The sequence below is a fragment of the Narcine bancroftii genome, chromosome 11 (genome assembly GCF_036971445.1).
Source record: "Narcine bancroftii isolate sNarBan1 chromosome 11, sNarBan1.hap1, whole genome shotgun sequence".
NCBI lineage: Eukaryota > Metazoa > Chordata > Chondrichthyes > Torpediniformes > Narcinidae > Narcine > Narcine bancroftii.
In genome coordinates, this window is record NC_091479.1 from 21,705,060 (window position 1) to 21,717,133 (window position 12,074).

The 12,074-nt window shown below is 42.5% G+C and overlaps 1 protein-coding gene across 9 annotated transcripts in view; it reads left to right on the forward strand.

Annotated features, from left to right (window-relative positions):
• herc1 (HECT and RLD domain containing E3 ubiquitin protein ligase family member 1) overlaps positions 1 to 12,074 on the forward strand; it is a 221,413-nt gene that overhangs the window by 87,253 nt on the left and 122,086 nt on the right. For all 9 annotated transcript variants that reach the window (XM_069902884.1, XM_069902890.1, XM_069902891.1 and 6 more), the window contains exons 27-30: positions 1,043 to 1,258; positions 7,870 to 7,990; positions 9,271 to 9,508; positions 11,296 to 11,468. In XM_069902884.1, the coding sequence (XP_069758985.1) occupies positions 1,043 to 1,258; positions 7,870 to 7,990; positions 9,271 to 9,508; positions 11,296 to 11,468 (748 nt within the window). The remainder of the gene's footprint in view (positions 1 to 1,042; positions 1,259 to 7,869; positions 7,991 to 9,270; positions 9,509 to 11,295; positions 11,469 to 12,074) is intronic.

The window sequence follows — 12,074 nt, forward strand, 5'->3', positions numbered from 1 at the left end:
CCCCACCCCCCCCTCCCCTCTTTGCTCAGGCCTGAAACTCTAGTTTCCTTTGGACGTTGCGGGACCTGCGGAGAGTTTCTCCCATCAACTTTGTGTATTGAAAATCAAGGCGTCTGCAGACTTGCTTGTTTTGTTGGATGGAACTGCATTCTGTTTGCTGTCCCCACCAGGGATGGACAGTGAAAGGATCAATGACCCAAAGACACTGCCTTACTTTGAATTTTTGTGCATTATTTTAATTTATTTTTGTAAGGTGGTTTATATAAATGTTTGCACTGTAACGCTGCCGCAAAACAATGAATTTTGTGACTTATTCATGACAATAAATTTTAATTCTGAGTTGATACAGTTAAGTGCAGGAGATAATTCCTGAGGTGTGTGAGCCTGCAGATAACATTCTCAACATTCAGAGACCATCTTGGATGGGTCTGTGAGCCAGCAGATAACATTCTCAACATTCAGAGACCATCTTGGATGGATGCGTGGAGCAAAAGGGAGGGGCGATAAGTTTGGGAGCAATATTAAACTGTTCGCTCCTGCAGAGTATATGGGGAACCTGGAAATTGGATCCAATGGCACTACGTTTTTATGTGCGGTGTCATTAATTTGAATATAAAACTCTACAACAGGATGGAAATGTAGGCAGGTTCCACATTCTTTAGCTTGATCCCAATGACCTGACACTTGTGCTGACACCCTTTGAGGTCCCAAAGGTTGCGTCCATATTCTCCAATCCCTTACATCTCATAAATACCCACTGCACATGTCCCTGCTGCTCTCCCATTCTGCACCACACACAACTTGGACCCGACCTTGCCTGATTTTTTTGGGGGGTGGCTAGCTGGCACTCCAGCTAGTGAATTTACTTGAAGTGGATCCATTCAATTTATAGACCACACAACGTTTAATCTCTCTATTTGCACAGAGGAATAATGGTAAAGATGTTCATTGGCATTATATCCAGGTTATTTTGAATGAATTTGTCATTGATATTAAGTTAAAGGATCAATGTAGATTTTAACTTTAAACTTTTTTGTTTTAGCTTCGGCTAGCAGCGCTTCATCAAATCCTTGTGTTGCTTTCGGGAATGGAGGAGAAGGGCAGCCAGTTTATGGGAAGCAGTTGCCTGGCTTCATGGTTCCACTCCGCTTCTTTGCTCACTTCAGTCAGATTACAGTTTCTGGCAGGATGCTTTGGCCTGGGCACGGTAGGAAGTGCGGAAATCAACGGCGAAAGTGTTCAACTGCATCACTATCAGGTACTCACTCGTACAGTGCGGACAGCAAGTCTGTCGTATCCTGAGACTGAGAGAATAACATCCTTCATGATTGTGCTGTAGAAACATCTGAAATATAAAAATAATTACTTTAAGATGATTCATGATTATTCCTGCAAAACAAATTAACTTGAATACAAATAAAATCATGGTTCATGTTAATTATCTGACTGTACGTATAGTACATAATAGCCACACACACTAATTTTAAATGCATGTAAATATTTTGGGATAATTTACTTGTCTACAGGATACTTTCATCAATCTTACAACCTGTGGGAAGAAGCTATTTCCCAGTCTTGCAGTCCTGATCTTAAGGCTTCTGTGCCTCTTTAATGGTAGTGGGTCAAAAAATGCCATGAGCTGAAAGGAAAAGGTCCTTTATCGAGCCCTATTTAAGCCACACTTCCATTAAATGTCGTCATTAGAGGGAAGGGAGACCTCATTGATCTTAGCTGTTTTGATGATCCTCTGTATTGAGTTCCATTCTGATGCTTTGCGACTACTGACCCACACAATGAGGGAGCCAGGCAGAACCATGCTCCTGTAAAATGTTAAGATGGGAGCCAGTACCTCACGAGGAAGCGTAGGTGCTCCTGCGCCTTCCTGACTGATGAGGCGTGTGGAGAGAATTTCTTCAGTGTTAGCACTGACAATGCAAAATGTAAAACTGCCATGTCAATAACGTCAACAGTAGGAACCAGTTATGAGAGAATTGTCTGTCCTTTTTAAAATAGTAGCAAGACTAATGGAGGAGCAGAACTCGCTCCCTGGTCCATGTCAGTTGTGCTGAGGTGGTTTTATTTTAATTGAGACGTGCAACATGGCACAGGCCCTTCTGGCCCATGAGCCCAATTAACCCCCCCCCGGTACGGTTTGGAGGAAACCCACACAGACATGGGGAGATTGTGCAAACTCCTTACAGACAGTGGCGGATTCGAACCCTGGTCGCTGGCGCCGTAATAGCATTATGCTAACCGCTACGCTAAATGGAGGTGAACATCTCCGGAGAGCTGCGCTGATCCATCCATGACGAGAAAGTGTACCGGTGTCTCTATTTCCCCTGAAAGCTGAGGAAATTTGGGATGTCGGCAGCATCCCTTAACGCGCCACTGAAAGCCTCCCGTCAGGGTGCGCCATTGCGTGGTACGGGAGCTGCACTGCTGAAAACTGCACGTGGCTTTGTCCACCACACAGACCACTCTCCCCTCCCTTGACTCCATCTCTTACTCTCGTTGTCTTGTTGGAAAAGAACCACACAGACCACTCTCCCCTCCCTTGACTTCATCTCTTACTCTCGTTGTCTTGGAAAAGAAGGCAACATATTAAAATAAATACTCATCCTGTCCTGACCACCACTCCTCCCAGAAAGAAGATTCATGTCACCACCAGATTCAAGTTTTATCCCTGCTGTTATCAGACAATGAATGAACCTCAAAATAGCACATTTTTGTTGCCTTTGCTCGGAACCAACTGATTTCTCTCTGTAACCCTGCGCTTTTGTACTGCCTTAATTTGATTGAGTGTGAGTTGTCCACTGGTCTGCTCACAAAACATCCTCTATCACTGCATTTTCGATACATGTAACAATTAAATTGGACGTTCGCAAGATGCTGCAAAAATACTGGAGCAAAAGAAAATCAAACTGTGGGAGGAACCCAGTGGATCAGTCACCGTCAGCGGAGGCAAAGGGATGGTAGGCATTGCAGATTCAGGCACTACATCTGGACTAAGAGGGTAAAAGCAAGATAGCCAGTATAAAGTGAAGTTGGCAAGCAATAGGTGGATCCAGATGAGTGGGGGTGGGGATGGTCATGTACTTACCTTTGTCGGGAGCAGTGCCAACCACCGCTGATGACGTAAGCAGTGGAGTGTCTGTCTTGGTGGATCTGGGTAGTTTATGACATGCTTAAGTGGCTATTTTGCAGGGTACTCAGCCATCTAGGGAAACTTGTATTGGCCATTTACTAGATGGTAGGCACAGATGTTGAGGAGGTGGTGCAGGCTGGCTGGAACAGACCCTGTCGAAGGCAATTGTGGAAACGGGTTTCTTTGATGTTTTGAATATTCACCCTCGATCATTTGGCAGATCATCCCAACCTCGTTGTGTTCACGACCTCTGCATTGAAGATAGAAGGATTGACTTCTTCCCCTAGTCAGCTGGAGCAAATGGAACTAGAACAACTGCTTACTGCACCTTGTGAAGCGCCAACCCCTTAGTGGTCGAAGGTAGCGCCAGCCCCTTAGCGGTCGAAGGTAGCGCCAGCCCCTTAGCGGTCGAAGGTAGCGCCAGCCCCTTAGCGGTCGAAGGTAGCGCCAGCCCCTTAGCGGTCGAAGGTAGCGCCAGCCCTTTAGCGGTCGAAGAGAACTGAGTGGGAGCAGCAAATGGCAGCACTGACTACTCAGGTCCAGGCTTTGGGCATGCAACGGAATTCCTTCCATTGACCTGGTTGGAATCATGGTGGTCGAGGATGTGGTCGAGGTGATGGACAACGTTATTTGGTGCTGCTGCCTGGTCCTGTCAACCCCTTGTGACTTTTACAAATGGCAGCTGGGAAACAACCGGCCCAGTAGTAGAGGCAACTGCTGACCATGGGCACGCCAGCCACCTTCTTTTCCTCAAAGATCGTCTCCTGGGTGTTCAACTTCTTGTTGATTCCAGTGCAGAGATTTCAGTGGCCGCTCCAACCACGTTGGAACACAAGACACCCCAATATATCGTGTTGTTTCAGCCGTGAATGAATCTCATTTCAAATATATGGCCAGAGGTCACTCGCGTTGGGTTTCAGTCTCAAGAAACCTTTTTGGTGGGTTTTCATGGTTGCAAATGGAAAATTCCATTTTCGAAGCAGATTTATTGGTGGATTTGAAAAATCACTGCGTTGTGGACCGCAGCTCTTGTATGCAAGTGAGTTGCATCTGTTGTTCCTCCAATGTTGTCAGCCGCCTGATGAGCCTTCAACCAGGCTCCAACCTTTCTGAGCCTTGCAGCTCAAGTATTTGCCTCACCTAGTGACCCCATCGTATTGTCACACAGACGTTAAATGTGTATTAGCCCACCATATAGTGACACGGGGCCCTCTGGTGGTAATGCGGGCTCGAAGATTGCCCCCGAACTGTCTTAAAGTCACAAAATTGGAATTCAACCAAATGGAAGAGTTGGGCATGGTCCGCAGATCTGACAGCTGCTGGGTTTCATCTTTGCATATGGTTCCAAGTAAATCTCCATGGATCTGTGGCCTTGTGGTGATTATCATGCCCTGAGCAAATCTACCGTGTTTGGCCGATACAACATCCCCAAGTTACATGACTTTTCAGCAAACATCTACGACAAACATGTATTTGTGAAATTAGATCTAATACGTGCTTACTCTCAGATTCCAGTTGAACTTTCTGATGATGCAAAGATGGCATAATTGCGCCTTTCGGCACGTTTAAGTTTCTGTGAAAGCCAGGCTGGTCATGTATTCCAGTGGTTTATGGACCACGTCCTCGCAGGCCTCAATTTTGTGTTCGTTGACGTCGACAATATTCTGGTCGCAAGTGTGGACGAAGAGGAGCTCAAGTGCCACCTTACCTCACTGTTTCAGAGGCTTGATGAGTTTGGCCTTGTGATCAATCCGAGTCGATAGGTTTTTGGCACTGCTGAACTTGTAGTTTTGGAACAGAGTAACGCAATGTGGGATTTTGTCCAATGAATCGAAAGTCGAGAGATTTGAGAATTTCCGACACCCGTTATGTTTGTCCAGTTGTGACTTTTTTTTGGCGTAATGAATTCGTATCGCCAGTTCCTGCCAAATGCGGTAGCATCTCTATTACCCCTTACTGAACTACTAAAAGGATCCAATAAGTCCGTTCAAAAGACCATTAACTTTTTTTTTGCTTTTTAAAAATTTTCAATCAACCTAGAGTTACAAAACAAACAAAATCAAAGAAAGCTTGCAGATATAATAAAATGCCAAGACCGAACTACATGTTGATGTACAAAGAAGGAAGAATCAATACATTATCTTAATCAAATTCTGCTCTATTCTTTGTAAATACAAAATTGCACTCTGTGCCGATTCTTAATAGGAAACAGGAAAAAAAAGAGGGAAAAAATTTAAAAAAAGAGAAAGACCCCCTCCCCCAAAAGAAAAGGAAAAAAGAGGTAATTCTCTCATTCTAATGTGACAAAAATCACCTGTTTTCCAAACGCATTAATTACATACAGATTAAACATTATGTGATTCTTCCAGAGTTACTTCCTCCCTTAAGGGACAATGTCTTGACATAGACGTCGCTAGGGAAACTGGAGATAGTGGTATTGGAGACCGGGGGGGGGGGGGGAATTCATCAAAGGTTAACCCCCCCCCCCCATGTATCTTATATATGGGTTCTATATTCTAAATAATATGTTGCAACAATTTCTGAGGGTCTAAGTAATCTTCTCCAGGCGAAGACAACTGTGCATTTCTGACTTCCAGCGGGTCAGACTCAGTTGGGAATCAGATTTCCAAGTAATGGCTATGCAAGTTTAACAAATTTCAATTGATATTTCAACAGCCTCATTTTAGGTCTGATATCTGCTAACTTTCCCAATAAAAACAATTTTGGTACCCGAGGGTATTGAATTCTGGTAATTTGTTCCAGGAGATTCCACAAATCTTCCCAGAAGGATCACACCTTAGGGCATGACCAGGTCGAATGCAAAAAGGACCCTATATCTTGACTCCATCGAAAACATAAATTCAGATTTCAATTTATTTAGTTTTTAAAAGACCATTAACTTTGGGAGATGATGCTGTGTGTGCTTGCGAATGCCGCGATGCTTGTACATCAAAAGCCCAAGTCAGTGATGTGAGAACAGTGTTAGAACGACGGATCTGTGGGCACTTGGAACCTCTGGCATTTTTTTTAGCTAAGTTGTCACTGGCTCAGACAAAGTATACTATGTTTGGTCAAGGATTCTTGGCCGGCTACCTCACAGTGAAACATTTCTGCTTTTTATTGGAAGGTCATCCTTTCACCACCAGCCTCTTTCGCATACTGCGAGTACAAGCACACATCTCTACTCGCCCAGAGATGTTTTACTTGGCCTTATGTTAAATAGGATGTTGGATTATGGACAAGGACCTGCTTCTGTGTCAACGCTCTAAAGTCACCAAACACATGAAATCCAAGCTTGGGGATTTTGTTGTTCCAGATTCCCGTTTCCAGCATATGCTTCCTAAATTTGGTAGGCCTGCTTCTGACATCTGTTTACGTGTGAAGACCAGTCTACCAGATGGGAATTGGCTGTTCCTATCACTAACATCTCTGCGTAGACAGTCGCAAGGGCTTTTGTGGATCATTGAATTCCATCTTTTGCTGTTCCGGTCACTATTAATAACAGATCAAGGGTCTCGGTTCGTGTCCATGTTATTCTGAGCTCTCACTGATCTTCTGGACGTTACCTGTATTTGCACTACGGCTTACCATCTGCAGATTAATGGCCTTGTTGAGTGTTTCCATGGAAAATTGGAGGCAGTATTAACAGCAGGTGGTGGAGCGAATGTTTGCTGTGGTTCTCCTTAGAGTGTGTTCTGCTGTTAAGGTAGATCTTGGTATATGACACTACATTCACTATGCCAGGCGAACTTGTAAATCTGAGTCCAAGCACAATGCTCTATGATCCAGCTAGTTATGTTGATCATCTTTGGGGAAATCGTGAGATTACTCCAACCTACTCCTGTGCGGCAGGCGTCACCTGCAGTGTATTTACTGAATGATTTACAATGCTGTATTCGTGTGTCCTCCAGCATGATGCTGTTCGCAAACCACTTCAGCCCGTTTACAATAGACCTTTTCAGGTCTTATGACGCCACCCAAAGACCTTTGTGATCAACAGGAATGGAAAAGTTGACAGGTTTGACAGTCCATGTTCTGCATCAGAGCCAGAGGACCTTGCCTGTCTTGCAATATCATACTAGGTCGAGCCGAACTGTCAGCCCTCTGTACCGTTACGTAGCAGGACAGTTCCAATAAGTCGCCTCCTTCCATGTCTCGGAGGCAGGGGTGGAGCTGTCGCGGTTGTGCACTTATCTTAGTTGGGAGTGGTGTGCCAGATGCCACTGATGACGTAAGCTTTGTGACGCGTGGGTATTAGCGTGCATGCTCGGGTGTGTGAAGTGTCAGTATATGGGTGAGCCAATGAGAAGGTCGGAGGGGTTTAGCTGGGCGGTGTTTGGGCAGTTGAAGAATGCAGTGTTGTGCCTAGTGAATAATAAAAGAAAGTTGACTTCACGGCGTGCTCATTATTTGTTTGGAAGCTGTGGTAAATCCGTGCCGTTACAAGGAGTTGATAGGGTGACGGGCTCAAGTGGGGGAGGGAACACTGGAGATAGAGAGAAGAGGAGCAAGAGAGCAGTGGAAATCATAGACGGGGAGTAGTGAGAGAGGGTCTCATAGTACTAACTTCAAAGAGGGAGAGAACATTTTCCAAGTGGAGCAGTAAAATAGTCTATTTAAAGAAAACTGACTTTCTTTAAATTCCCGTATATTTGCAAATATTAATGGTGCTTGTCTGCACTGTATATGGCTAATTAAATTTATTTTTTAATTTGATCATTTAGGATGGCATCAGGGCTGCTAAGAGGAGCATTCAAATGGACATCCAGGCTGCAGTTCACAAGATCTACCAACAGCTATCAGCTATCCTTGAGCGGGCTTTGCAAGCAAACAAGCACCACATTGGTAAGGGTGTGGAATTTTAGCACAAAACCTGGAAGGTACCAATTTGCTGGGATTTTTTTTTAATTACAAATTCATTCCTCCATGCATTATTTTTGGAAAGGATTGAGTAATAGAACTAAATGCGTAATGAGGAAGAGATTTAGAGCATTTACAATGTAACTGATCTACACTGGACTCTGTTTTCAGGTTCCTTCATTCTATTAAACATGTATCTTCTGAAAAGGAAAGAGCATTTCTTTGTTCTATTCTTAAAGATCCAACTTGGGGAGATTATGAATGTTTACATTCCCAAAGAAATGTGCTTCCAGGGTTTTTGGTTTGAAAAAGATTCTTTACATAAATTTTACCGACCAATAGAAGATGTAAACCCATATTATTGTGCGATTCCTTGCTTACAAGGAATCCGATGTGCAGCTCGTGGAAGTAGCTACTATTTAAACTTTGTAGCTCTGGCTTAACTTATCTTCCAGCAATCTAATCTCTACACTTAATGTTAGAGAGAAATATTCTCAGAATTCATTAAATATTATTTAGATACTCTACATGTAGAGTATGTAAATCATTATTGATTTTTTTAAATTGTGCTTAGATTTGTTTCCATAAAAATGTAGGCACTCAACTTGCTGTGCCATGGTGCCTGTTTGTCTTAGTTTTTACAAATTTTCAGATTTTTAATTCAATATCTCTTCTGCCCTGTGTGCTTTAATTTTAGCTGCAGATTTCAGCTACTGAAATATATCTGCATATCCTATCCCAGTTAACATTCTCTGCTCTTAAGCTACATTCTTAACCCCCCCACCCACCCACCCCCCACTCCCCCCACCCACCACATCCCCTTGTGCAGCCCTGGTTCTTGACTTCGAAGTGAAAGGTCATGTAAGTTGAACTAGTGTATAACATTTTAGTGTATAACAGTGGAGGATTATGCAAAATCTCTTTTGATAAAGAATGCAACGGTTAAGCCATAAAACATGAAAGTCTGCAGGTGCCGTGATTGAATGCTGGAAAACTTCAGCAGGTCAAAAAAGAGAAAGATACATAACCAACGTTTTGAGCTTGAGCCCTTCATCGAGGTCTGAGTAGGCAAGCGCCTGAACAAAATGGTGGGGGGCAGGAGGTAATAGGTGGATAAGGGAGGTAAAGGCACACTAGGAGGCTGGCTGTGAATGGAGAGGAAAGGTTAAATATTCTAGTGGGTATTTCTGCCTTCTTGATTTTTTAATAATTATATTAGAATGCACATTCTAGTTCTTATTTATGCTTGATGCTCTGCTTTTCAGGTGTACAACAACGTCTTTTGCTGGTCACTGTATTTGCCCTTAGTGTGCGATACCAACCTGTTGATGTCTCCTTGGCAATATCTAGTGGTCTATTAAATGTATTGTCCCAGTTGTGTGGTACAGACACCATGCTAGGTCAGCCACTGCAGTTGATACAAAAGCCTGGTGTTTCACAGCTCAGCACAGCATTGAAGGTCGCCAGTACGAGATTACTTCAGATTCTAGCCATCACCACAGGGTATGTGCGACATTCAAGGTTTTTTTTAAAATCAGTAAATATTTTGGAATATAAATATCATTGATTTGTAAGATCAAAGTGTAACAGATTTATGTTAATCTTTAATGTTAAACTATATTTCTCAAATATAAAAATGTCTTAGTAAAGTAAATTATAGAGTTAAAATACTATGGGCTGGTCCAAGGTCACATTTGCAGATACACCATTGCACTCAGAAAAGAGTATTCGTCCTCAGAGTCTTGGGCAGACAGAACTAATGGATTTCAAATGGGTCTTAATTATTTCAAGAACTGCTGAAGGAAGCCATCTGTTTTTTTATCAAAGCCTCTTGAACAGCAATGAGGTTAGAAATTGTTATGGACATGGAATGGTTTTGAAAAAGGAACAGAATTTTGGTAGAAATAAAACTGATGGTCATGTAGTTTCCAAGAATTGGGATTCACCTCAGTAATAGTCACATGATTTGGAGAAATATATTACCAAATTCAGACATTTTGAGTTCAGTTTTAGAAGAGTTCAGTTTAGAGAGTACAGAAGTCAAAACCCCTGTGACACGGGATGAAACCTTGTGAAAGACAGGGTTGAATTGCAATAACCAGAACAGGTGCTGTTGTGTGTTACTCCTGGGGAAAGGGGAATGCAGAATCAGTGGCTTTTGAAATAAGGAAGACCATTTCGTTGTTTCTTTGGAAAAGAGGACAGATTTCTACTAGGTCTATTTTTGTGTTTGGCCACTTTGTTTAACCCTTTTCTAGTTTGTGACTTCATTGTAGAAGAAGGTAACCACATTTGTTTAACCCTTGTCTGGGATTGTGAATTCATAGTGGAAGAAAGTAGCCACATTGTGAGTAAAGAGACCCGAAAATGTGATGTTTGAAAGCGATTTATAATAATTTCTGAACTGAGAGTTTAAGAGCTTCAAGCAAGACTAAAATGATGCTGAACTTTTAAAGATTTTTCAAACTGAGACTTTAATTATACACACACACATACTTTTACATTTGCGCATAGTGGGGTTAAATTTAGAGTTGTCAGTTTAGAGATAAGTAAATGTGTTGTTAATAGTTTAATTAAAAGCTACTATTTTGAATTTACCATTTTGACTGGTTTGTGCTAACAAAGTCCCAAACAAAGTTTGAGAGTTATAAGTTTATAACAAAAGCTAATTAGCGTTCCTTGCCGGCTCACTAAAATGACTAAGATCATTCTAATAGAATTTCTAAGCCCAGAGAAAAGCAAATGTTTGCAGTGAAAGTTGTGCTCTAGGCATTTTATTACGCTTTGTCTTCATCAAACGCTCAGCTTTGATGGTCTGTGTTCAGTGTTGGGATGTACTTCTGTTTTTCAGTTGGAAAAGTGTAATGGGAATTGCACAAGTTTAATATACATTAGCTAAAGTAAAAATGGTACCTGCCAAGACGGCCAAGTGAAAAATTTTGAATCTCATGCTGTACATTCTCCCTTTTTTGCGTGGGTTTCCTCTAGATGCTCCAGTTTCATTCCCTCCTTCAAGAATGTAGAGGGGTTGTTGGTTTATTTGGGGTTTTGGAGTGGGGGGGGGGGGCACGGACTTGTAGGAAGAGCAGGTTTCCGTGCTGAACATCACAGAGAGGTACATTCATGGGATTTTTGGTTTATTGTGGGGGAATGGACATGTTCATGAGAAACTTCCACAGCCAGGCAGGTTTCAGTTGCATTGAATGGGGGACACTGATTGGATCAGGTTGACCAGATTCTGCATCATTTCAGGTTTACCCTAATGCCTCACTTTTGCCTTGTTCTTGCAGAACATACGCAGATAAACTCAGCCCGAAGGTGGTTCAGTCTTTGTTGGACCTGTTATGCAGTCAGCTGAAGAATCTACTTTCTCAGGCCGGAGTGCAGCTTACGCCCTTGCATGGAAATAGAGACAACAAATTAGATGAGGCTGTTGAGACAGAGGATTCCAAAGATTTTAGAGGTATGAAGTATGTAACTTTAAAGGGCACATTAAAATAGGGGCAGGGTAGTGCAGGCAGTCCCCAGGTTCCGTTACCTGGGTCTGTCCATAAGCTGAATTTGTACATAAGACAGAACAGGTACTTACAGATCTTATTTAGCGTTTGTGAGGTAACATTATGCGCATGTGTGAATTGGCACAATGTTCATTATGCACGCATGCGAATTGGGGAACTGCCCGTTCAGAAGACTGAGTTGTTTGTAACCCGGGGACTGCCTGTTGTGGGCAATGTAAATATAACATGGGAATTAGCCAATGTACCAAATAAACAGCTTGTTTGAATTAGAGTCATCAAGTTCAAGTTAGTCTGTTTGACAAATGTCTGTCTTTCGAATTGTAAAGTTGTTCCTGGTTCTACCACTTCCCCTGGTAGCTCCTTGCATATATCCTCTGTGAGAAGAAGCTGCCCTTCAGTCTTTTATATTTATATCTTTAAATTTAAGTCAATATCCTACAGTTTTGGATTCCACCTACTCTGGGGAAGACAGTCATGACTGTATAACTTAACTATACCCTTCAAGATTTTACAAACCTCTGTAATCTCACCCTTTAGTCTCCCATGTTCCA